This window comes from Aspergillus wentii (genome assembly GCF_001890725.1).
Source record: "Aspergillus wentii DTO 134E9 unplaced genomic scaffold ASPWEscaffold_9, whole genome shotgun sequence".
Classification (NCBI taxonomy): Eukaryota; Fungi; Ascomycota; class Eurotiomycetes; order Eurotiales; family Aspergillaceae; genus Aspergillus; species Aspergillus wentii.
Window position 1 is genome coordinate 1,534,138 of NW_024467840.1, and position 24,790 is coordinate 1,558,927.

Below are 24,790 nucleotides of genomic sequence, written 5' to 3' on the forward strand. Positions count from 1 at the left end.
TCTTTTAATACTTTTGACTATCTGAGGTTGATGGTGGATAATAAATAGAATGGGTGTCTGTACTCTGTACTCTGCTCAACTCCTCCAGCTCGAATGTCTGCATGCTCAGATACTAACGAATTCATGATTGTGAGTAAGAACCATCCGTTCAGCCCCTCAGATCCCTCTTGTTCTGCCCCAGGGATGTGATCAAATGACTGACCAGATTGGCAGGTCGATGAGTTTGGACTCATGTTGATCCCGATGAACATTCGACCCAGGTTTCAGCAGTGCACGGAGTACGCCGTAGAAACCGTTGAATATGCAGTCAATTGGCTGTTCGTAGTACCGCCCATTAAACTAGGCATTTGGGGGCTCACTTACTCTGTATAATTATCCATGCTATATGCTATAGATAGTGATACTAACCATAAGCACACTATGTATCCTCCACAGGGCTGTTCTCTCTGGATTCCCGCCCCATTTGGTCACAGCCCGGATCCGTGAACTGGTACTGTCGACCAAATCATCCCAAAATTAAACTGTTCGAGTCTGATTGACACGACCTAGACCCCGCATTCCAGCGATCCGTCATGCTCTTGACGTTATGTTCCATCGTGGGATTGAACAATCCGCAAACATACCCCATGCACCATGATTGAAGAATGAAAGATTCAAACAACGAGATTTGATGTTTCACAGATACAGTGATACTGTAACTATCTAAGCCATGCAGCCCCAGGGGGAATCGCCCCCCCTTTTTTTTCCAAGATGACGCTCATGCAAGGGGACAACCTCTAAACACCAGGTCAGATTATGGTTGGAATATCAAGGGATGGGTCTCAAGGCACATGCTGCACTCTGTACCTGGCAGTGGCTACTCCTTATTATGAATCTATGATGAAATGCAGCACTTGGTTACTTGGATAAGTATTGGAAACCGAGACCCTTTTTGTCAGAAAATGACGAGTCGAACCAGCATCGCAACGATAATATTCAAGATCTGCAATATCATTTTCTTGTCTTGGCAACAGTTGATTCAGAAAATCAATCGATGATGGGAATTGCCCCTGAAACCTGAAACTGAGATCATTTGCCAGCGCTTATGAATGGCCAATCCGGTCTGAAGAATGTCGAGTCTATCAGGTTGTCGGTTTTTGTCTGGGTGACAATGGATTTCTTGATGAAACTGGCTGAAATTCTATTCGGCAGTCATTGGAATTGTATTTGTCTTGGTCTTCCATAGCAAAGGGTATTGGCCCATACGTTGAGCCATGTCTACACTATGAGTTCGAGATGAAGCTGTAGGTACTGTTTAGTAGAAGATATCACCACATATCATTGAAATAATATTTCATATTGAGCTCCATTACCCCGTAGATACAAAGAAGATACAGTCCTGTCCTCTATATAGTTCAACAAATAATATTCGTCGTCGTTGAAGAATGTTGAAATCGCCTCTTGCCTCTTCATGCCTGAGGCTAAATCACCGCCACTACATCCGCACCGCCTCTCTACCAAGCCACAGAGTCTCTGATTGCTCCTCCGATACGCATCGTACAACAACAATTTCCTTCTCTACTTTATTCGCTCTTGGGAATTTTTCAAGCCAAGTGAACATAATCCCTTGCCCTTCGAGACAAAAAGGGCATCCAACGCATGACATCTCCAGAGAAACCGCGTGATATCGCCTGGTCGAGCCGATAACTCGTTACGCCGAATCGAATCGCCTCGTGTCGTGACATACCACCTTTTCGCGATTCAACGAAACCCCACTTTTCAACTGAATAATACGACGGATTACAATAGGAAAATACAGGGCGAGGGATTAAATCAGACAACATGGCAGAGGATCAACCCATAGCAGAAGATGTGGCGGGGGAGTCGCTCATTCAAGGACGCGCGAAACGAAGTACGGCAGGGCGTCATATGTCTGCTCTGTTAGACGCGGAAGCAGATGACGACCTTGCGCTTCTTTTCGAAGAAATTGAAGATGACAACGACTTCTCCGTGGATGCGGAGGAAGACGGCGGGGAAGATGATGAGAGGCTTGACAGCTCTTCCGATGACGATGATCAAGGGCCAAATGCGCAGGATGACAACGAGGAAGGAGAGGATGAACTAAAGAAGGAAGCTGTGGCCGAACGCAAGAAGCGGAGGGCTCATGAGGATCTACGGATGAAGACGTTTCGCAAAAAGGTCAAGATCGATCCAACCGCTGTGCCCGCAGAATCTGCCCCTCGACCGAAGAAGAAATCAGAGCGTATCTCGTGGATCCCTACAGTCGAAGACGGTCCTACGCGGTCTTCGTCTCGTCGCCAGACGATGCAGAACAAGGAGGTCACACATGCCAAGCTCAAAGATAGTGAAGAGAAGCGTATTCGACTTATTGCAACTATGGAGGCAGCAGCTAAGAGAAAGGCACGTCTTAAACCGAAAGAGATGACTCAGGCCGAGCGTCTTGCCGAAGCCGAGAGGGTGGAAAAACATAATAGCAAGAGTTTGAATCGATGGGAAGAGATGGAGAAGAGAAAGGCAGAGGAAAGAAAAGCCAAAATCGAAGCGCTTCAAAATCGCCGTCTTGAAGGGCCGGTTATGTCCTATTGGAGTGGCCTTGCTACATGGACCAATGGTCGTTTGACGCGCGTTGGGAAAGTCGACATTACACAGAAGCCGGAGAAGGAAGAGAACACGCGGAGGAAAAGCAAGAAAGTTGAAAAGGAGGACAAAGACAAGACTGTGACGGAACAGAAGCCTGCTACTGAACCTGCTGCCGGTGATCCTGTTGCTTCGCAGGCGGTTCCCACAGGTACCTCGGAAAATACCACAGCACCAGCAGTGTCTGGGGAAGGAGAAACTACGCAAAAACAGGGCCAACCAGAGACAGCAGAAGCCAAGATAGAAAATCCTGAGCCTGGCAACCAGCCCTCTACTCAAGAGAATGAAAAGAGTTCTACTGAAGGCGAAAACACCAAGACCGTCCCAGATAACTCAACTACTCCGGCAAAAGAGGCACCGACTCTTCCTGCTGCGGCTGAACCATCTACCACTGCAGCCGGTGCTGCACCAGATACAAAAACATCTGACTCGGTGCCTCCCCCTACAGTGGGGACAAAAAATGAGACGATGACAACTGAGAGTAAAGCAGCAGATGAAGCTCCAAAGGAAGAAAAAGAAGGTGAAAAAGGGACGGCAGCAGCAGCAACAGAAACTGCGGCTGGTGATGAAAACTCCAAAGCACCATCGGCAGATGCAGCTCTAGATGCACCGCAGACACAAGAAGCACCAGAAGCACACAAAGAAACGCCACAGCCAGCGCCCGAGCAGCAGAAAACCGAGTTGCCAACAGAGCAGAAAGAAGATGCAGGTCCCAAACAGCCAGAGGCTGAACCATCCACAACAGCTCAGCCAGGGCCTGATGCTGTCCCAGATCCTAAAACAACGACTCCTGTCGCGCCAACTGCTGCTATTCCAACCACTCAGCAAGGGGAACCCCCAGCACCGACACCGACACCACAAGAACCCGCGACGTCTGAGATGCAGATGGATATCGACCAGCCAGCTGGTACGAATGAGAGCGCAGCACAACCCGAAGTGCCGCCACCCCCTCCAGTGATTGAACAAACCGGACGAAATCTCACCATCCTCGAGAATTTTGATGACAAGACAGCACAGAGCCGCGAGTTTAGCATTTACTTTAATGCAAAGAAACCTCCTCGACTTACCAGTATGGGACCCACTTTGACCTTGATTCGATGGATTTTCGAGCTAATGAACTACAACAGAAATTTCATCATCACTGTGTGTCATCACATCCCTTCCCTCGCGTTATCGAGACCCCGACACGTCTCTCCCATTTGCGAATGCTTATGCACACCGCGAAATCCAACGGACTGCGTCACAGCGTTCAGCCTGGAGTCCAATGCTAGGCTGCTACGTTGGGCCGGTCGGGGTCGCAGCGCGTGGAGTACCAGCGAGGTTCCTGGGAGGGGATCAGGCCGAGGAGAATGGCAAGGAGGGTGGAGAGGAAGCTGGCAGTCATACAGATTCTGCAGAAAAGGAGGGGGATAAGGAGGGGGTCAAGAAAGAAGGGGAGAAAAAGGCAGTGCCTGCTGCTGCTTCTACACCTACACCAGCTACACCAGCAGCAGGGTCAGCTCCATCGGTAGCAGCTACGCCTGTCGCAGCTACACCAACCCCTGTAGCAGGCGGAGGCGGCGATCCAATGGAGGTTGATGCAGCGTGAGAAGTGCATTGCATAGTATTTGTATTATAACTAGGATACCCAACTGAATAATGATGTATTAACAAGAACGAGTCGAGTCGAGTAGATTTGAATAATGATTGATGTATCCAAAGAGTGAGGTAGTCAGCAGAAAACGCAATGTTCTGGAATACTGATGCCATCCAGTAATGAGCAAATTCCCAGTCAGAATGACCCCATAGCGATGAAAATTTTTTTCACACGCACAACAAACAAACACATCATTAGCATTTCTAGACCGCTCAATCGACGATATTCCAGAATCGCAGAGGATGATGTCTAGGCCAATCACGATAATGACCTCATTCCCCAACATGGACAGCATCACCACACTGACGCAAGAGGAATGGGAAAAAAAAAAAAAAAAAAAAAAGTGAAAAACAGAAAAAGCAACAGTACCCACAAATCCGGATCCATCCATTGTTTTCTTCATTTCCCAGCCCTAAAGCCAATTGGAATAGAAGAGATTCCATTCCGTGGATCACCATCCGGTCTGGAAGAGCGGAAGATGGCGGGAGGTTGTTTTGTGTAGCCTTGAGGGGCTATAGTGTTGCATTCTGCGAACTGGTTGTGTGATGGATGAGATGAGTTTATGTCGAATAAGATTATTGCATTCGAGGTTGGGCAACATTACATGTGATGTGCAGTATCTGTCTATCTATCTGGCTATCACCATCTCTTGGGCTGTACTACTTGTGACCAGGGAAGAACAGGGTACCTGCACCTCCTGCAGAGAGAAAGAAAATGCAGGATGACGGGTCTGTGGAGCGTCCACCACGTTGAAGGGGAGGATGGATGGGGATGGAATCATCATGCAGAGTAGCAGTACTACATAATAATAATGAGAATGAGAATACTAATGAGAATAACACCTGCTGTGTGACTGTGACATGCAGTGAGGCTGTCATGGGTAACTTCTGGCCATGGATGATCAAGTCTGGACTGGATGAATAAGAGGATAACGATATAGGATTGAGTAAGAAGAAAGCAAAGCTGAAACAAGATCAACGGTTGGCATGACGAAAACGATCAAATTGAATCTTTACCCGCCTGTCTGACTGTGACTGTATACCGGAAAATCTCGATCACGACGTGTCATATCGGCTTAGGGTTATTTTTGGTGGTGATTTTCTGTCGTTTTGTTCCCCACCGAGTTGCCCCTCTTTGTCTGGACTTTGGTCGAAAGCAGATCGCATTACGAGTCCTGTTATTTTTATTTCTCCTTCTATTCTTATTTTATTTTATCGTTGTTTTTTTTAATTGGAAGACAGTAAGTAATAGTGATTCAGTTGCCTCTGAGAAAACCGAGGATACCTAGAGAGAATATGTGAAGAATCAGGCGATGATCTGTTGCATGCACGTCTTCTACCCCCTGGGGATAGACTAAACCTCGTCCAGCAGGTGCTGTGCACGTTCCTCGATGACTCTAGTCTAGACTGGCGATGATCCAGAATGGTGGAGGAGAAGAGCTGACCGCCAGGGACAAAGCGATACTTATGGAGTAGTCCGGATGGAGCAAAATGGATGCCCGAATGAGGGTGAGAGTGAGGGTGTGTGGCAGCCCCGCGTTGGAAGTCTGGCCAAGACGACATGTCATCGATGGCGATGGTGATTGGCGATGATAAGAGAAGAAAAGAATAAAGAAAGACGAGAAGAATTCAAAATAGACTGGAATCAAGTGATAAAAGCATCCAAGTGCTCTGTGGATTTGTTTTCCATTATTATTTTGACTCTGTATAGTGAACAAAAATAAGTAAGTCTAGATCTCCTGACGTGCTTTGGCGTCACTATCCAGAAAGGACCCTCGTTGATCATGCTTTCTTCAACAGCTCGACTCGTCGTCTCTCCACAGTTTCAACATATTTGAATTCCTTCTTCCTCATCAATCACCTCATCTCCTCCCATCTACCGTCGTTTCATTCCATTCCCATTCGACATTGACCATTTTACTATATTTATCTTTATACGGATATCCCTTTCCGTCTCTCGTTGAGCGATTTATTATTTCCGTCTTTTCCCCTTACTTTCTCTCTCTCTCTCTCTCTCTTTTTCTCTTCCACGTGCTTCTGATTCAAAAAGAAACCTGCTGGTATGTGAGGTTACAGTCATTCTGTGCTCTCATCCATGATCCATCCTTATCTTTCCCCACTCACAGACCATTGATAACGCCCTTTTATCCTGTCCAACGCCAGCTAATGACCGTCTCACGATAGTTACACGCCTAAATTCTCGTCGTGGATCCTCTTCAACCTTATCTCCGCCACTATCTCGCTGCTTCTTCCTCTTTCCCCCGTACATATTCGCCTCCACGCAGGGCTTTTTGTATCCCCTCAGAATCTGCCCTGTCCTGCACTGTTTCTGCATCAACCCGGCTGGCGTCATTTATTCTGGTCGTGCGAAAAAAAAAAAAAAAAAGAAACACCCAAAATAAAGAAAAAAAATTTTTTTTTAAAAAAAAGCCGCAGCTTCGATCAGTCGACTGGTGCAACGGGCTGAAACAAATCTCTCATCCGGTTGCAAATCCCTCATAGTCGCCCCCTAAAGGGGAAAGCTATCGTGATCCACACCCTGCTCCAGCAAGGTACCAAATTGTCAAACTATTATTCTCCAGATAGAACACCTTGGATGCCAAAATTATATCATCCTCACCGCCATCCATGACTCAATCAAATCCCCCTTCCCATTCCCTTCATCACCGCCGCACTCCCTCTTCCTCCAATGCCTCCAAAGTCAGAACTTCCCGGCCTGCTCTGCATCGGAAAGGTACATCTTTTGTGAACCACTCCATCTCGAAACTGGGCTCAGGCAACGCGAGACCTTCCATCGACAAGGAAGACGACCGCCAATTCGAGATGGCCGCCAGTTTTTTGAACTTTTGGTATGTGCTGATCTATCATATCGACGGGTCTTACCCTTTCATCGCCTCTCCTTATCTATATCTGTCCCCCTGGTTACTTGGCAGTTACACACCTTGCATGCTTCATTGTCTCTGTACCTGTGTACACGTCAAAAATTCTTGACTAACTTATTTTTGCAGCGCCATGTGCGAACGACAGATTACTGTGCCCAACAACTCTCTTTTATACTGCAGTGAAATGTATGGATTATCCTTATCAGCTATCTCTTATCTCCCTGACCGCTATGCCCTCTCCTTCCATATATAAAGACGAACATCTGCTCATGTTTTCTTCTTCTACAGCTGCCGTCGCAAGGACTCTTGCAAGCCTCTCTCGGCATCTACTCCTGCCAATAACTCCATGTCCCATTCAACCACCCCTCCTACATCACCTCCCATGTCTCCTCGAACCATTGTCCCTCCTATGATTCCCACAAAAGACCCCATGGCAATCCCATCTCTCAGGATACACAACGACGCTCCTGAAGCTGGTTCAGATATCGACCCGACCGAATGGAAGCCAGTAATAGATGCTGGTAGCGGCAGCTCCACTCCGTTGGCCTCCTCGGAAGCCTGGAACTATCTGGCCCAATTCCATGGCAACGGAGTTATGGTGCCTACCCGCCGTCCTGGTGCCGGCCACCGCAGTTCGGCCAGTCTGTCGACCTTGATGAGCGCCAATGCTCCTCTTCCTTCGCTGTCTCACACCCCGTCCACTGTGGCATCGTCGGTTAGCAGCAGTGCCTCGGACTACATGAGCTACATGCACGAGCCCGCACATCGCCCTCTGCCTCCGCGACACAACCCCTACTTTCCCAGCTGCTCCAGTTCCAAGGGAGTCGAGCTTGTGATGCCTCATGTGGAGACTCCTGCTGAGGACACCACGGTCGACATGTCGGACAGCGGATCTATCTTTCCTGCCAGCAGTGCCATCTGGAGGGACAGCTCCAACGAGAAGACGCCTACCCCGACTGTGGCGGCTATTCCTGTTTCCAAGGCTCTGTAGGAATGAGATATGCTTTGGTTGATTAAAAGGACGCAGGCCTTGTTTCTATTATTTCTACATTATGAGCGGAGAAAATAGACGTCAAAAACATGCGGATTACGAAGTGACGGATGGAAATGGTGTTGTTTTCTTATTATTTTTCCAGCGTTTGAACGGATAGATTTTTAATACCACAGGGATTATGATATGCATTGGCGAATAGGCAACTAGATAGATTTGGTGAATCAACGTTCTAATTCATCTGACTGAGTTCTGGTATCATTAAGTATGCACAGTATGCAAGTATGCAGTATATAGATTGAAGTATATGCAGTGGCTGAACATGTCTCACTATTTATAGCAGTTCAACAATCGCCCACGTATCGGTCCAAGACATCTTGCCCCCGACCTTCTCCATAACTCTCCGACTCGCAGCATTAGACAGGGTCACATCAACATGAGCCCATGTATACTTGCTCTCCTCCCCAAACACCCCATCATCTCTCAAACCACGCCGCAACGTCTCCTTGACGAGCTGAATCGCTAGTCCCTGTCCTCTATGCTCAGGCTCCACATGCAGGGTAGCCAGGGCACCTTCATAGCCCAGAAAGGCCCACGCGACGGGTGATTCTGATTCTGACTCTGGTTCATCAACTGCCTCAGTGGCAACAGGACGATGGTAGATAGCCATCCCGAACATCTTGGATAGACTTTCTGGTGAACGGGGGATTTTCGTCCGACTCGCGACGAGACTGTAGTCTTTTGGCTGGATGCCGGATTTGCCGTGCCGGTCGTGGTAGAAGTAGCCTGGTGGGAGGGGATGTTCATGTTCATGTTCAAGTTCGTTCCCACTTGCAGTGATGCTCTCGTTGCTGATGCTGGAGCTGACACTATTCCCACTGAGGCTGGAAACGCTCGACTCCAACCCACTCGACTCCTCCCTCAACTCAGCCGGCGTACCAGCAAACGCCTCCTGGGCGATAACAAACTTCCCATGGGCCGGATAATCGCGTCTGATGATTCGCACACCGTCATACCCTTCCTCATCAAGATACGCCCCGGACTTGGTCAGAAGAGCCAAAACACCCGTATGCAGACTGCCAACTAAGAAAGCTGTAGAAGGCGGCGGGGCGATTTTGGCTACCCCCTTTTCTTCAACATTCGTCGCTGCCTGCTGCTGCTCTTCCAAGAAGGAGAGATAGACCGGGAGGAGGTTGGTTTTGAGATAGCCCAGCAACGCGAGGAGTTGGGTGCGGCCGACATCCTTTTCCGCGTCTGAGGCCGTCAGTTCTGCGGTGTATGTCCCATCATGCAGGGCTAGAACTGGCACTGTCGACGATTGCTGCTCGAGACTGGAGTACAGGAAGAGTTGGGTTTCCCGGCCGCGGTAGAGGTTGACGTGTGCTGCTAGCCAGGGAGATGAAGAAGATGGAGGTGATGAAGGGGGAAAGGTAGCTAGAGAGAAGGAGTGGGAGGGATTATCGTGGACGAGAGCATGTTGGATGCGTCGATAGAGAGGGATGCAATTTGGGAGATGGCAGTGGAGGATTGGGAGGAGGGTGGATTGGGGGGTTGGATGGGTGTATATCATCTTCTTTTTTCTTTTATTTTTCTTCTTTCTCAATATTGATTATACAATTGCTGTAATTGACCCAATAGATGAGTATAAATAAGAAAGTAGAATGAGTCAACCGATATCGCATCATTAGGGCTAAGAAAGAAAAAAGAAAAGAAAAAAGAAAAAAAGGTGGAACTAAATTAGACTGTCAGATTTTAGTCTTTGATCAGACAACAAGAATTCCATTTCTTTCATAGATTAAAGTAGCATTAAACTTGTTTCTGGCGGTTGATTCCGAGATCATCCAATTCAATTCAATTCCATCTCATCTTGATCTCAATTGATACATCTCAATCTATCATTTGTTAACCACGTCCATCATGATATACCGTGGAAGTACCCACCCTTAATAATGTCACTATCATCCTGATCCGTAATGCAGCACATGTAGCATCCTAATTGTTTCTGATACTTGGGAGTCTATTCATCGCATTAGTCTCTATACCCAGGTCCAATATAGATGAGGCGGTACTTACGTATAACTTCCCACAAGGCAATCCCTCCGGCCGGCGCGCACACGTCCCTATACAAAACGCATTTCCCTCGTCGACACCAACGGCGTGAGCGTAAGAGACAAAGAGGGCGATGGAGGCGATGAAGAGGCCGGTTAACTGCATTTTATCTTTGTTGTAGCTGTAGGTGTAGATATAGGTGATAGAAGATAGATGGGCGGGATGGGAGGATGTCAATCACACCATCAACACGATAATGTTTTCTTTCTTATATCTCGACTCGCGTCGCATGCAAGGGACCAAAGCGACATTCTGGGGAACATTAAAGGGCTCCAATCAAGGTGGTTGAAGGCTCGAGAATGCGACGGTCCCTGAAGATCTGTTGGCGTTGGAATTTGGGTGTCGGGTCTGGTATGTGGTCTGGCGTTTTGAGGTGTTTTTTTCTCGTCTTTAATTTAAGATGGTTGATTACAATATGTCTGCTATATAAACTAAGTATACTCGTCGTACTTGGTGTTGATCTAATAATGATAGATGTTCAAGGCATATACCATCGCGTCGGGTAATCTAGGGATACACAGGGGAAATATGAGGGGGTAAAGGGCTGCATTGTGGTTCAAGAACAGACTGGACATAGTATTATGTGTTTTAGCCAAATAAACCCAGTATTCATGCCTAGTGTGGCAGCTACCTGTATCCTTCAGAGCATACCTCAAGACACTGCTACGATAAAGATAATATATGAAACAAAAATCTATTCAACGTGGCTATGAAGATTCTTCAGGTCCAAAATAGGGGGCTCAATCAAAGAACAATCGGCACGTGCGTATATTATGCCTGATCCAACCTGTCAATGACAGCGTCATCACGAAATCAGCATATACCAAATGTATTTCTTCATTTCTTCTAGACAGCAGATGAATTATCTCAATCTTATATCGCTGGAAGATCAGTTTCCCGTCCATTGATCAAGTGACGTGCCTGAATCCATGGTACCAAGGGTTGATTTGTATGATGCCAATATTTTGAGTCTATTTCGTCCCAACATGGCAATTCTTCAAATCGCAACTGCATGTCATGCATCAAGCAAGTAATTCATATTAATAATGGCATTGGCAGCCCCTGGGGCTTTGACCTCTGGTTGGATCATCGTCAACGGCCAGTTCAATAGCCACCGTGGACTGGTGCTACAAACTCCACCGCCGGATATTGTTTCCAAGCGAGCGAATCAAAGACTTGGTCGACATGATAGGAAATTCTAGACGGATTCCATCTATCCTTCTAGCCGCTGCCGGGAAACGGGCACGCTGGCAAATTCGGCAGAAATTTAGGGTCTTCAGGAGAACAACAGATGTCAACCCTCGTGGACTGCACGGCGATGGCCTGGTGACAGATGACACCGTCAGGCTGTTTTCAACAAGCTTTGGGCGCAATTTCTTCGGTCTGGCCAGGGAGGGCACTAAGGCCCGGCTGTCTTGTTTAATCCATGAGAGGCTCTTTGACTTGACGCTTGGAAAGCGCGTTAGGTTATATCAGCCGTCGCAGCTGCTTTTATTATTAGCTTCCAACACAAGGTCAGTATCTCAATCATAAACCACAGGCCAGAACAAGCATTATGCAACGGCAGGTCATCCTGTGTAGCATCGGAGCTTTAAGTGCCCTTTCGTTGCCTTTATCAAAGCGGAGCTTTGTTCCTGTCAAGCTGCCACCGCTTGCCAGACAATGTAATACTTACCGCTACTGAGCCCCGGGGCCAAATTTCAGATACTACTGTAGAAGAATATTGCTCTCATTATCATGTCCAACCAAAGAGGGGATTCTAGCCAGGTGCTATTATTGGCTATCGAGTCCAGAAGTGCTTCACAGGCGCCACGTCGTCATCAATCCCGCGTCCGCAGGATGTTGAGGCATCATCGTCGGACAAACGGTGTCCTCATTACTCGACAGAAGCAGGGTCTGTAACGCGTTACCTGCTTCCGATTCGGCTTTCTTTAATATGCTAGGCATGGCCCTCTGGATACCTTGCCTGCCCGCTAGCCAGCTTACCTGCCTACTGACCCTGTTTTTCCCCCATTTTCGGCAGGAGTTGAGTGGAGCTGCCCCAATGAAGTCTCTAAATCTCAAGGATGTATTTTCCCTCTCTATTGAGAGTTCCGATTGGCGCCACACCCGGACTAGGCCCTAGGTTGTATCTTGCTCTTCTGCGTTGGCCTTTCTTTCGCACGGGAACAATACTCTCACGCAATCTCTTTTCATTTGGCTGGTAGGTTGGAGACAGCCAGCAGCATTGCTGTATGATGGCAACTGTTTCGATCTGTCGCGGGAAACGATGATCGTTGGCTGTTGAGACTCACACTGTCACCTCGATTATCCCACACCCTTGCACGGCGAAAATTTCTGACACAAGGGTCCATCGGCCAGCTTGAATGGAGGCATTATGTTGTTGTCCACCAAACAGCTGCACCTCGTGTCTCACAAAAAGAACTACCCACTGCAACAAAGACTAGCGGGTTCGTGATCGACCAGATTGCCATATGTCAACACCTGCTCCTCTGGCCTTGAAAGCACCACATCGATATCGACCCAGCCCCTTGACCAGGACGCGAAAATGGATCTTAACTCATACCGGGATGAGCTGACGAGGTCAGGTTAGAAAGACTTCCTGCTGACCCGATCTTGGAGGGTAGTGGTGGTAGTTTCTGGTCGGTGTAAATCAAGAGAAAAGGGACTGGCTGGTTGCCGCCCAATCCTGATGAAGGTGAGTCCCCAAGAGTAAGCTGCAATATTTCAATCCAAGGGCGTTTCACTAATCAGTAAGAAACCCCCAGACAGTCCAAAGCATCACCATGCCAGGACTTGCTCGTGTTCTTATTGTTCGGTTAACCAAACCTCAGCGACGCCTTCCCAACATCACTTATTTCATCTAGAACAGAGTTCTATTCCAAGCGAGACATCACGACCAACACGGTTGAAAACGCGAATTGTTTTGTTGTGTTCCTGGCATGGCAGTTCGTCGTCGTGCATATGACCGAGCTGACACTAGGTGTGCGCAGCATTGGTTAGGCATACGCCATATTCAGGACTGGTCCGACAGAGAGCCACAGACAAGTGTGACGGACTATACTCATATGCGTATCACATACCCCCGATCGGTATTCAGTTCACAGTGCTCCATCTCCATCCTTTATGGCCCCAGAAAGATATGGGCCCGACCCCCTGTACTCCTAGTCCCTTTCGAAAACATCCAAAAAAATACTGAGATGGTATTAATAAACGAGCATTTCCCACACCAAGCCGATTCACCACGCTTTTCGGAATATCTGCTTCCACTGGGCAGAAAATAACGCTTGAGGCCACCTTTCTTTGAAACTGAGATTAGCAACGGGAAACATTGCAGCAAAAAGACAATGTTTTTGATATCCCATTGCTTGGTTTATGTGCCAGCTATATCGCAGTCCATCGACGTTCGACCCGGCGTGGGAGGCTGACCGTACGAGCGCTAGTCGTCTGTCATTGACGAGATGCAGCAGTTCGACAACACTCTTCTTGGTTTCTTCGCGGGTAATGAGGCGCCCAGCAGTGTCTCGACCACCGATGATCATTGTTGATTTGTTGCATCCGAGCTATTCAGTCTCGGGTCTGGCGTGCGCCTATATTTCGGCCCAGAGAACTAGAAGGGAGATAAAAGGCGTCAATAAAAGAGAGTACTCAGCATCAAATTCTTGCCAACTCCAAGGATCAATTCAACAGACTGAAAAGTTCTTTAGCAGGGGGATAGCAAACCAAATTGTCTTTGGGCACTTCTTTATGTGCTCTCCATTTAATTCATCGTCCTAGTGGCCTCACTCAACAGCCTGGAAGAGAACAAAAAGAATTATATCAATTTGCTAGCTCCACAGCATTCATTTTTCTTCTCCAAAAAATCATGTTATTTCCCATTCTGTCTTGCACCACGGTCGTTGACAGTTGAAACGAGGTGGCCTTGGTGATGGCATTACGTTTCGCTCTGGAACACTTTCTGGCTTGAGTGATACGCTGAAAGTTGCTATTGCTTTCGTGACAGCAAATAATCTCATGGAAGAAGCATAGGAAGCAAGTACGTTTAGACACACTTCCTTGCGATGTGATGAAGCCTTTGTTTGCCACCGGGCAATGCTTGCAATTTCGATTCGCGGTCATGGGGGAAGGAAATGGAGTAGGAATTCGTCGAGCAGGCGTAAAGAGGAGGGCTTCGAAATTTCGATCGACTATTCATCTTGAAGACATTCTTGTCTTTAGGAAGTCAACAGCACCTTTCTTTATGGCACCCACTCTGTAGATATGAGTTAACCAATCTCACGAATAGAACGACACGGAATCAATTTCCTGCCGTGTTTGGGCCTGAACAGGTAAGGCAATCCCCCCAAATGATCGATTCTTGCATCCACCAACTGATACGACAGCGTAAAAGCGCATCTGACCATTCTTTGAATTGCAAATTGATTCCAAAGAGTGTGATCAATGGAGACATAGGTTGTATTGGCGAGCGACGTTCTTCCGCCCTTGGGGGGCAACATCGAGGAATGGGATTGGTTGGCAGTTTTTTCCGGGCCCGTCCCTACTCGGTAGAGTGGAGGTTGGCAAACGATGTTGGCTCGGGTTTTTCAATAGAGCTCTTCGAAACACGATTCAAACTCTTGACCAGATACTCTTTTGGTCCAAGTCTGGTCGAGCGAAGCGCCTTGAAGGGGTTGGAGTAGCATGCCGGATGATTTGGCGGAGCCGGATCGAACATCTGGCGAGCGATCGTGAGCAGCCGCGGCCAGTCAGAGAGTCAGAAACAACGACCGGTACAATGCCGGCGTACTTTGACCCTTATCTTCATGATAATTCGTCGTGCGATCTATGAGGGGCAGGGAATGACTCCTCGGATAGGCTCTGGCGCTCTGCAGACCCGTCTTCGACTATTCGCATCCCACATCGTAGCATTGGGACCCGATGCCTCGACCTTCCCAGTTCATAATACCTCAGTTGGGTACTCTCGCGCCTTAACAGCACCCCGACTACTCTTCCATTCGCCGACAAAGCCTCAGTGCCAAAAAGCAAAGGCCCTTGGGCTGATCGTTGTGTAGCGTTTCTAGTGCGTGGTTGAGCGCTGTCCATTTGGGCTTTGCATTACGCCCACTAACCAGGTGCATCATCACTTAGGAACTGACAGTTTCACATTAACACCTCTCATCAGGAATACCCGACGGTGTCTATATTGTGAGATTTACTTTTGTTCCGATCAAGATCCTGAGCCATACTCGATTTCTCCCTTTACTTCTACTGCACCTTGCATCTTGCCATTCAGGGCGTTTAGCGAGGATAGAGGCACATTTCATCCCGAATCACGGCCTAATCGAAAGGAAAAAAGCGAAACACTCATTAGCAATCATTCCTTCGAATAACGAAGCAGCAAAGGCAATGGATCAGGGGGCAAAGGATCAGCGGGATCATGATGTGTTGCAGAACGGAGAGTCAAGGTAGGTGGCTTGCAATCCAGTAACTTGATGGTCCACCCCTCTGTCAAGAACTAGAATCTCCTTTTACAGGATAGATAACTGAGTACAGACCCAGTCATCATGGAACCGACCATAGAAATCAAAGCTCCGGATACCAAACTGTCAGCGCAACCTCTCGAGTCCCCGATGGACTTGGCCACGACGAATTACAATACTATCGAAGTTTCCTCAACCAACTCCTAGACTTGGTCTGCAACGGAGATCAGGATACGGTCAATCAAATGGTCAACGTCATACGCTCTGGTGCCTCGCATGAAGATATTCTCGCGGCCATGTCCCGCGTGTCTGAGGGAAATGGTCGATCTGGTCAAGGAGAGAACAGGGGATCAGAAGGTGAAAATCGAACGGAATAAGCACTGCAAAACTCGATGGCTCGCTCCTCTCGAGCTAAGGGAAACAATCCTGTTGGTCTGCGGTATTGAGGAACATTTTCTTGTGGGAAGAGGTGTTCGAGTTGACCCCAGTGGTATCCGATTATGCCTACCTACGCCGACTCCACGTCACGACGAAAATTCGCGATATCATTTGCTTTGTTTTCTCTCGAGCTCTTCTACCTAGTTCTCGTTAGTCAATGACCGGAAATGAGCGAATGACTTCATCGCGTGGGGTGAAAGTGTTGTTTTGTTCGCTAGTTGCGTGTCTTGCAGTGCCTATAAAACAGAAAAGAAAAGAGCGAGTCTTTCAGGATGACGGCCCGGCAAAATGTGCTGGTTATAAGTTACCCCGGCTATGGACGAGGAAAACTGCCATCGCCCTGGTGAAATGATAGCCACCGTCATAATCGCTTGGTATACAGAAAATGTCGTGAAGCTTTCTGGACTTGATGGGTTTTGGCTGTTTATTTTTGCGGCAAATGCCAGGAGCTGAGAAAGTGCATGACAGTCCTCATTGTCCGATGAAGCTATAACTTATTGTATTCCAAGATGCAACTTGATGATTGCTAAAGAAAATGAGGATGCCCGATCAGCTTTTGTCAATCAAAGAGGGCTAATTGAACCACCGGCATGAAGCAACTTACTCCATACAGCAGCATCTTTATACGTTTATGTACCTTTTTAACGCCTGTAGTCTTTGAATGACTAGGAATATCTGAATAATATAAAGAATATTGGTGAATGGGCCCGTACTCGAGAAAGGTGTAGGGAGATGGGCTTCTCCAGGTACTTCGAGAAAACGATAGCAAGCAGCTGGTTAGGGTTGGTTGGATATCCCGCACTTAGAATCCAATTGAAGCTGGCATCTGCAAGAAAGAGGCCTGGTGGAATGATATTCGAGAATAGTGGATGCTCCTTGGAGAGAAGGAATTGTGTTGTTAGAGAAGAGAGAAGGAGAGGTGTCTCGCTGACGTCCAAAATAGGTTAACCCTCAAGCCCACCTGCAAGTCACGCTCGCTTTCTCTCTCTCTGTCTCTCTCTCTCTCTCTCTCTCTCTCTCTCTCTCTCTCTCTCTCTTTCTCTCTCGCTTTCTTTCTTCCTGCACACATTCCTATAATCATTTTTATCACTTGTCCATCTCTACATCCTCCCAAGGTCTTGATTCTAGCATATACGGCTGCTCCTTGTTCCTTAGCAATTATCAGTTGATGGTCCTTCTGTTGGTAGGATCAAAGTCGACTTCCTATAAATCAACCAGGACCTACACTGCTCCCTAAAGGTAGAACTGGATTCCTTCCATGGTCATACCGGAGTCTGTGATTTCAGTGCTGAGGTCCATTGATACCTACGTGACTTTGAGACTGATTCGCAATTACGTTTATATAGAACTGAATTGGTTGTATATATATTATTTAGCAAAATTCTCGCTCAAATGACCTTTCAGGTAAGTATTCAGTTTTCTTCGTCTTTTTTTGTTTATTAAGATACAACATTGGCTTCGAAGACCTGTCTGACAAAATATCCCCATTTCCAGGACTACAGACTGAACCGAAATCTTGGGTCATCATCACCAAGGTTATCGAGAACATTTTTATCTAGTTGCAGTCGATCATCGCGCTTTCCCTCGTCTCTCTTCTTATTCTCAATCATCAAACCAGCGGCAAAGATAGTGCTCATAATTCCACAGAACACCATCATGGCCAGTGAGACACCATATCCGACAAAGTATCGAGGGGAATCATCGGAGTTGAAAATATTACTCGCGATAATACCGCCAATGTTGCCGAACCCAATTTGAATAGCTAGGCCGATGGCAAGTTTATAATGACCAGCCAAATTGTTTGCCATCCAAACGATTGCCACGGGCTGGACAATATAGCAACCGGTGGTCACGAAGAACACTGCCATGTACCGAACATGCACATTCAAACCACCAGATAGTGGACCTTGGCACAGCAAGATTATGTATCCAATGCTAGCAAAGACAATTCCAAACATCATAAAACCATACCTATGCTTCAAACGATCGGTCAGGTATGACACAATCAACGTGACAACTGCAGCAACGACCCAAACTGGGATGCTGTGGATCTGACTCTGTATACCAGAATATCCAAGTGACTTCACTATCGATGGAATGAACAGCGAGGTCGCATATCCCGAGACAGTTATGCCAATATAGATCATGCTTCCAACATATATTTTCCAATCGGACATGATACGCTTCCAAGCAGAGGCATCGAGACGATCCATTCTTGCTCCGTCTCCAACATCGTGGGCTTTCCGTTGCTTGAGCAGTTGCTTTTCTTCCAAACTTAAGAACTTGGCCTGATCGGGCCAGTCTGCAATCAGAAACTTGGCTGGTATTGCACATACAATGGACAGGAGACCTTCGATGATGAAGATCCAACGCCATCCAGAATAACCTCCCAGCCCGTGCATGTGATAAAGAGCATAAGCAAGGAGACCACCAAAGGCTCCCGCCACGAGACCAGCAACCCAGAATAGCGAAAAGCGCTTCTGAAACTCATGTCTCTCGTAATACATGGCCATGAGATATGCACAACCAGGTACGAAACCGGCCTCCATTGCTCCCATAAAGAAACGACAAGCAATCAGACCAGATGTATTCTTGACAACTCCTTGACACATGCAAGTGACCCCTGCCATGAATTAACGTCAGATTGGATGGCAACTGGAAACTGGAAAGGATACAACGTACCCCAAAAGAAAGTCAATATAGAAATCCATGTTGATGGTGCAAATCTCTTGAGGATAATGTTGCTTGGAATATCCAATAGAATGTAAGGGACAAAGAAGATTTGCATGGCAATGCTCATGTCTGTCCCTGTCATGTGCAATTCTTGGAGGATCCCCAAGACACTGACATTGCCTAGGTTTATTCGATCTAGAAAACCGAATACAAAAATAACCCAGAGAGGGACCATCAGGTGCAAATCAATCTTGCGCAGAAGCTTCTTTTCCCGCTTCTTATCAACATCGGAATAGCCTCCTTCCAGACTGCCCTCAGTCCCGCTGACCTCTTGTTGCGGCCGTTTTTCCATTGTGGTTCACACGACTTTGTATATCGTCGGGTCGAGCAAACGAAGAATACAGAAAAAATGACGTTCCCACCGTATGATATTCTCAGGCTCAACAACTAGATGGCGAAAACATACGGTAAGAGTTTGGAGGACTCCGAAGAAAATTCAGAAGGTGTGGTAATCAAGAAGAAATAGCGAGAGGAAGATAGAGACAACTAACAGTAGCTTGATGCAACATCAATAAAAACTAACCGGGGAAATTGGCTAGCACTACCCGTCTTTTCTATGGCATTCTAGACGACTGTTACATATTATTCGGCCATACCACTATCAAGCCAGAATCACTATATCCTAAATGAGTTTGCATTAAATTCGGGGTACCAACCTAAACAAGCGATGGTGTTGTTTAGGTTGAAAGGGTAGACATACTAATTTGAATGGCAGGGATGACAACAACCCTATCTTACGAGCACAATAATAATAATTCTATCCGCGGGAGCTTACGAGATAAGAGGTATGCAGTCAAGAAATACTTTATTCAGTGAAGTTGTCTTTCTCTATTTTCAAATTCAAATCATAATGAATCCAAAATTTTCTAACTTCTGACAGACATGGGCCTCTATCTGTGAGCCTAATCCCCCGCCGGAGATGAGGGGCAAAAGCAAAAAGGCCTCCTGCGGCAGGCTGCATTGCGAAAACACGAGGGCTTTGCTAGTATAATTTCTTGATGCGTGGCCTCATTAATGTACAACATGCTAGTAAGGAAACACAAAAGGGTGTGCTGACAAGCAATCGAAAAGCTCCTTGGGGGAGGGACCGGCATGTTCCGCCGAACTATGCATGATCCTTGCTCTTTCGCGGTGTTTGCTTCAATCATAAACATTACTTGGAGTGAGCAAACCACCAAGGCAATGCCTAAGTGCGGACTATCAGGGATCAATGCGGGCACGGGTTGAATCCTGGGATACTACTAATACCAACTACCTGCAAGTCATACGTGGTGGCAATGGACTGAAGGATCCTTATCCTTGGGAACGAACTGGCCAGAATTATTTCGCACAGGCCATACATGGGTCCCAATAATGTGATATCCTGGCAATTTTTCTTTTTCATAAGAAGATTATCAGCAGACTGTTACTTATTCTCCGTTGAGCGCCACTTATCTTAGGAAAACATCCGGAGAAACTGTCTCAACTGAGTGTAAAACAGCAGGTCCGAAATAGCGACAAAAGTAATAATAATGAAAGCATACTATATTGCCGGAGAGTCTTGTACAACATAGCAGGGGGGCGCAAAGTGGAAGAAATACGTGCGAGTCCATGTAACCTTGGACGGCCGATTATTCCGTCGAGAAATCCTCCAGACTGATCGAGATTTGCACATGTTTGATATAATGCACATCTTCTGTTGTTCTTTCTGATGACGAGTTTATATGGTGAAATTATCATTAAGCTACCAGTTCTCTCGATCATCTATCCATCGGCTGGAAATGTGCGTGTGCTCATACAGCTAGCAAATCATGCCATTATTCAGTCACTATGGAGATCTTCCAGACAACTCTTCGGCGCTCTCCTCTCCAGCGCTCGTCTTTGCGATTATAACACCTATTGTTGTGTTTGCAAGACTGCTGAGTCGTCAATTCCTCTCTGGGCATATTGGAGCGGATGATTGGACAATTCTCGCCTCTTGCGTATGTTATTGAGAAGCTCTGGGGGATATTCCAATAGAGATCTGACAATTACGCTAACAATAGTCTATTCTTAGGTTTTTGCAGAAACAGTATCGATCCAAATGATAATTGGTAAGAGTTAGAAGACCACTGGAATGAAACGCGCTTTCTTACTGATATGATTTCGTATTCAGTTTGCGAATGGGCATTCGGGAAACATGCTAGTGACCTTTCTAATAATGACTTAATGATAAAGACTTTGAAGGTTGGTTAGCCTCATAGTCTACAAGACATACCCAGCAATCCATTGACGATGTCCCCAGCTCTACTTCGTCGCTCAGATTCTCTACAAGATCAACATCGGCCTGACCAAGATTAGCATTCTCCTATTATACATCAGACTATTCATCCGCCGTTGGTTTGTCATCACATGCTGGACATGGGTTGGCATCGTCGTGGCATTCACTGTAGGCACGGTGTTTTCCAGTATCTTCCAATGCACTCCGGTGCAGTATGCTTTTAACAAGTCAATCCCTGGAGCAGGAACTTGTCTCAACCTTACTGCATTCTGGTATGCCAATGCAGCGTTCAATATCCTTAGTGACTTCGTTATCATCGCCCTTCCCGTCCCAATCATAAGCAAGCTCCAGCTTCCATTGAAGTCCAAAATTGCACTCTGCGGCCTCTTCGCAGTGGGTATCTTGTAAGCATAACCACTTCCCCCCCTTTTCTGATCCAAGAAACTAACTCCGGCAGCGTCTGCATCACCTCCATTCTCCGCATCACCACCTTAAACATCGCAACCACCCACTTAGACACAACATGGAACAGCATCGGCTCCTCGATGTGGACAGTAATCGAATCAAACCTTGGAATCATCTGTGCCTGCCTCCCCGCCCTCCGGAGACCCCTTGGCCTCCTCTTCCCCCGCCTCTTTGGCAAAATCCACAGATCGTCATACGCGGCGCAAAAGAGCGAGCCGAGATCGCGCGAGACGGTATCGAAACGGCGCGAGTCTAAGATGGTGGGTGGGTGGAATGTGTTGGAGGAGTTCAGTCTGAGTGACACTGTTTACCATGCTGATAGTGAGAGGCCGGAAGATGGGGAAGAAGTTAAAATTGTTGATTTATCGGATGAAGGGAGGGGGGCGATTCGGAAGACGACGCAGGTCGTGGTGCAATTTGATGCTGTTGGGAGGGAAGTTGGTGTTGATGATGGGGGGATTGAGGAGAGGAATGATGATAGTATACGTTAATTGAAGTTATCTATATACTATATACTGGTGTATATTAGTAGTATTGCATAACGAAGTCTATCCATTTTGTAATTCTTGAATACAGGAGTATAATGGACTCGTGGTTGAATCAGATATCTCATCTCATTGTATCTATAGTAACTCATGCATGCATAATCGTCTAAGGGGTACAACGGCCGGTGTAGCGAGGATACAAGGAGCAATCTCTCACAGTGTATCTAGCACACAACCAAGCCAAGAAACGCTCGAGACCAAGACCGTAACCACCGTGGGGGGAAGTACCGTACCTATTAAAAAACATAGTTAGTACTGCAAAGCAGATAAGTGAGTAGGATAAGGAGAAAACTTACTTGCGCTGGTCAGTGTACCAGTAGTAAGGGGACGGGTCCATGCCCTCTTTCTTGTATGCTGTCATCAACTCATCCCAGTCGTCCATTCTCATACTGCCACCGACGATTTCACCGACGCCGGGCATCAGCACGTCGACACTCTCGGTGACGCGGCGGTCCTCGATGTCCTTCTTCATGTAGAAAGCCTTGATCTCGGCGGGGAAGTGAGTGAGGAAGATGGGCTGGTTGATGATGTCGGTCATCTTGCGCTCAGCGGCCTCGGCGATGTCATCGCCGAACTCGTGGGGCTTGCCCTCTTCGTTGGGGATGTCGTGCTCGCGCAGCCAGTCGATGGCGTCGGAGTACTTCATGCGTCTGAAGGGACGGCTGGGGGGCTTGAAGTCGGGGTTGAGCTGCTTGATGTGGGTGGCTGTTGCGGAGTCGGCCAGGGTGAGCTCGATAACGCGGCAGATGACGGCTTCGAGGTGGTCGAGGAGGTCGTTGAATGTGATAAAGTCCAGCTCGGCTTCGATGTGGGTGTACTCGGACAGGTGGCGGCGGGTGAGGGACTTCTCCGCACGGAAGGATGGGCAGACACAGAAGACATCACCCAGGGATGGAAGGCAGGTTTCCAGGTACAGCTGGGAGGACTGGGTGAGGTAGGCGTTCTCGCCGTAGTAGTCGAATCCGAACAGGGTGCTGCCACCCTCGACCTGGGTCTGCACCATGGCGGGAGGAGTGACCTCCAGCATACGGTTCTCCTCGAAAGCCTGGCGGAAGGCACGGAGAGTGGCGGCGCGCACCTTCATGACGGCAGAGGAGGTCTCACCACGGAGAACCAAGTGACGGTTGTCGTAGAGGGTCTGGGGGTCGGCATCCTTGGCCACACGGGTGGTGATAGCTTCCTTGTCACCGGCAGCACGGCCGATGATAGTGAAGAAGTCGGCGTGGAGCTCACGGTCGTTGGGAGCGTGCTGCTTGGGGGGCACGGCACGCATCTCACCGTGGATGGAGAGGGAGGTCTCCAGGGTGAGAGTCATAATATCGTAGGTCTTGGCCAAGTCACCGGTCAAGATGCACTGCAAGTAGCCGTATCCATCTCCCAAGGTGAGGAAAACGACACCCTTCTGGGCGCGCAAACGGTGGACTCGTCCCACCACGCGAACGCGGGTTCCCGGGGTCTCGGACTCGGGAGATCCCAGTTTGATGACAGCTGGGTCGGTCTCATCCAAGCGAATCTTGGTGGGCTTTGGGAGCGAGGTATCCTCCTTGATGACAACCTTCTTAGCCTCCTCCAGGACCTGTTGACGCTTGTCCGCCTCCTGCCTCTCACGGATGGCCAATTCCTGCTCCTTGGCGGCCTTCTTCTTGCGCTGGTCGAAGATGCTGGTGGCCTTCTTGATGGCGGACTTGGTGGCAGGCTTCCATTGCAACTTGTCGGCACCCTCTTCGGTAGGCTCAGTCTGGGACTTGCGCGTCAGATATTGGGTACCCTCGGTGGGGGGGTGCTGCAAGAAAGCGTGGACGAGAGTCTTGTAAGGAGCGGATTCGGAACCGGTCGCGGTGGGCTCGTCTCTTCCGACGTCCTCATCAATGTAGATCGACGCCATTTTCACGGGTTTCTGTGGGATAAGAAAATGTCAGAATGGATGATCTTTGGAGGGGAGGTGAATTTATCGAATTCCCATGAGTCATAGGCGGACAAAAAAATAGCCAATGACTTAGATAGGAAAGGAATGGCACTTACGGAATGACAGGTCCAGTCCAACCAGGAGAGATCTTGCAGGGACGTCGAGAGGGAATGGGAGAGAGCAAGAAGAGTCACACAGGGTTAATCTTTGGTGGAGGGGTAAATTTTGATTGCACTGATAATGCGGGATCCCCACAGATGCCTGAGGCAACAATAGTGTTAGTACTACCCAAGTAAGGTACTCTGTAGGAGATAATACTCTCTCTTCGATAATATGATAGATGCATAGTACGACAGATATAAATGGATTATATTGATTTCTTATTCCTGTGGTCTTTTTCTACTTATATGATATCGTGACTGTAGACTGTTGGCTATTGAGGATATCACGATAAGATATATTCTCCAGATCTATTCTCCAATGTGTTTTAAGAACACCTAGTATCTACATCCAATATAAATATAAGTATAAATATCAAATATTGAATACTCCATGTTGCTGTATAAGAAGATGAAGATAGCTTACTCAGTCGGAACATCAATCCCCCGCAGTGGAGGCTCTGCGTGTCAGACTCTCCCACTTTTCTTCTGGCATCCACTTTCTAGTCCCGATCTTCTGGCAGCGAATTATGGGATTCTCTCTGGCCTCTTCCCTGTCTGAAAATGATGTATGAACTCCATCGTCAAGGGAC

The 24,790-nt window shown here is 47.6% G+C and overlaps 8 protein-coding genes across 8 annotated transcripts; 4 read left to right on the forward strand and 4 right to left on the reverse strand.

Moving 5' to 3' along the window:
* The first annotated feature begins 1,374 nt into the window (after nt 1-1,374).
* On the forward strand, nt 1,375-4,616 carry ASPWEDRAFT_46282 (putative signal transducer). Its single transcript, XM_040836733.1, has 2 exons — nt 1,375-3,706; nt 3,765-4,616. The coding sequence occupies exons 1-2, from the start codon at nt 1,822-1,824 to the stop codon at nt 4,223-4,225; spliced, it is 2,346 nt and encodes a 781-aa protein (XP_040684336.1). The 5' UTR covers nt 1,375-1,821; the 3' UTR covers nt 4,226-4,616.
* On the reverse strand, nt 4,097-4,804 carry ASPWEDRAFT_722635 (uncharacterized protein). The gene has a single exon (XM_040839238.1). It carries the CDS (start codon nt 4,674-4,676, stop codon nt 4,284-4,286), a length of 393 nt encoding a protein of 130 aa, XP_040684337.1. The 5' UTR covers nt 4,677-4,804; the 3' UTR covers nt 4,097-4,283.
* Nucleotides 4,805-6,900: 2,096 nt separating this feature from the next.
* On the forward strand, nt 6,901-8,145 carry ASPWEDRAFT_120551 (uncharacterized protein; the record flags this gene model as incomplete). Its single annotated transcript, XM_040828997.1, has 3 exons — nt 6,901-7,121; nt 7,281-7,340; nt 7,443-8,145. The coding sequence occupies 3 exons, from the start codon at nt 6,901-6,903 to the stop codon at nt 8,143-8,145; spliced, it is 984 nt and encodes a 327-aa protein (XP_040684338.1).
* Nucleotides 8,146-8,479: 334 nt separating this feature from the next.
* Nucleotides 8,480-9,715, reverse strand: ASPWEDRAFT_121176 (uncharacterized protein; the record flags this gene model as incomplete). The annotated part of the gene is made up of 2 exons (XM_040829052.1): nt 8,480-9,065; nt 9,189-9,715. The coding sequence occupies 2 exons, from the start codon at nt 9,713-9,715 to the stop codon at nt 8,480-8,482; spliced, it is 1,113 nt and encodes a 370-aa protein (XP_040684339.1).
* Nucleotides 9,716-14,934: 5,219 nt separating this feature from the next.
* Nucleotides 14,935-16,090, forward strand: ASPWEDRAFT_32825 (uncharacterized protein; the record flags this gene model as incomplete). Its single annotated transcript, XM_040833716.1, has 4 exons — nt 14,935-14,981; nt 15,306-15,313; nt 15,416-15,698; nt 15,787-16,090. 4 exons carry the CDS (start codon nt 14,935-14,937, stop codon nt 16,088-16,090), a joined length of 642 nt encoding a protein of 213 aa, XP_040684340.1.
* Nucleotides 16,091-17,507: 1,417 nt separating this feature from the next.
* Nucleotides 17,508-19,380, reverse strand: ASPWEDRAFT_46299 (putative transmembrane transporter). Its single transcript, XM_040836734.1, has 2 exons — nt 18,834-19,380; nt 17,508-18,774 (listed from the first exon to the last, which is right to left on the reverse strand). Exons 1-2 carry the CDS (start codon nt 19,174-19,176, stop codon nt 17,648-17,650), a joined length of 1,470 nt encoding a protein of 489 aa, XP_040684341.1. The 5' UTR covers nt 19,177-19,380; the 3' UTR covers nt 17,508-17,647.
* Nucleotides 19,381-20,356: 976 nt separating this feature from the next.
* On the forward strand, nt 20,357-22,252 carry ASPWEDRAFT_722856 (putative plasma membrane protein Pth11-like). Its single transcript, XM_040839239.1, has 5 exons — nt 20,357-20,845; nt 20,920-20,956; nt 21,019-21,089; nt 21,148-21,527; nt 21,581-22,252. Exons 1-5 carry the CDS (start codon nt 20,675-20,677, stop codon nt 22,077-22,079), a joined length of 1,158 nt encoding a protein of 385 aa, XP_040684342.1. The 5' UTR covers nt 20,357-20,674; the 3' UTR covers nt 22,080-22,252.
* On the reverse strand, nt 21,774-24,030 carry ASPWEDRAFT_46301 (asparagine--tRNA ligase DED81). Its single transcript, XM_040836735.1, has 2 exons — nt 22,430-24,030; nt 21,774-22,366 (listed from the first exon to the last, which is right to left on the reverse strand). Exons 1-2 carry the CDS (start codon nt 24,016-24,018, stop codon nt 22,240-22,242), a joined length of 1,716 nt encoding a protein of 571 aa, XP_040684343.1. The 5' UTR covers nt 24,019-24,030; the 3' UTR covers nt 21,774-22,239.
* Between the last annotated feature and the right edge of the window lie 760 nt (nt 24,031-24,790).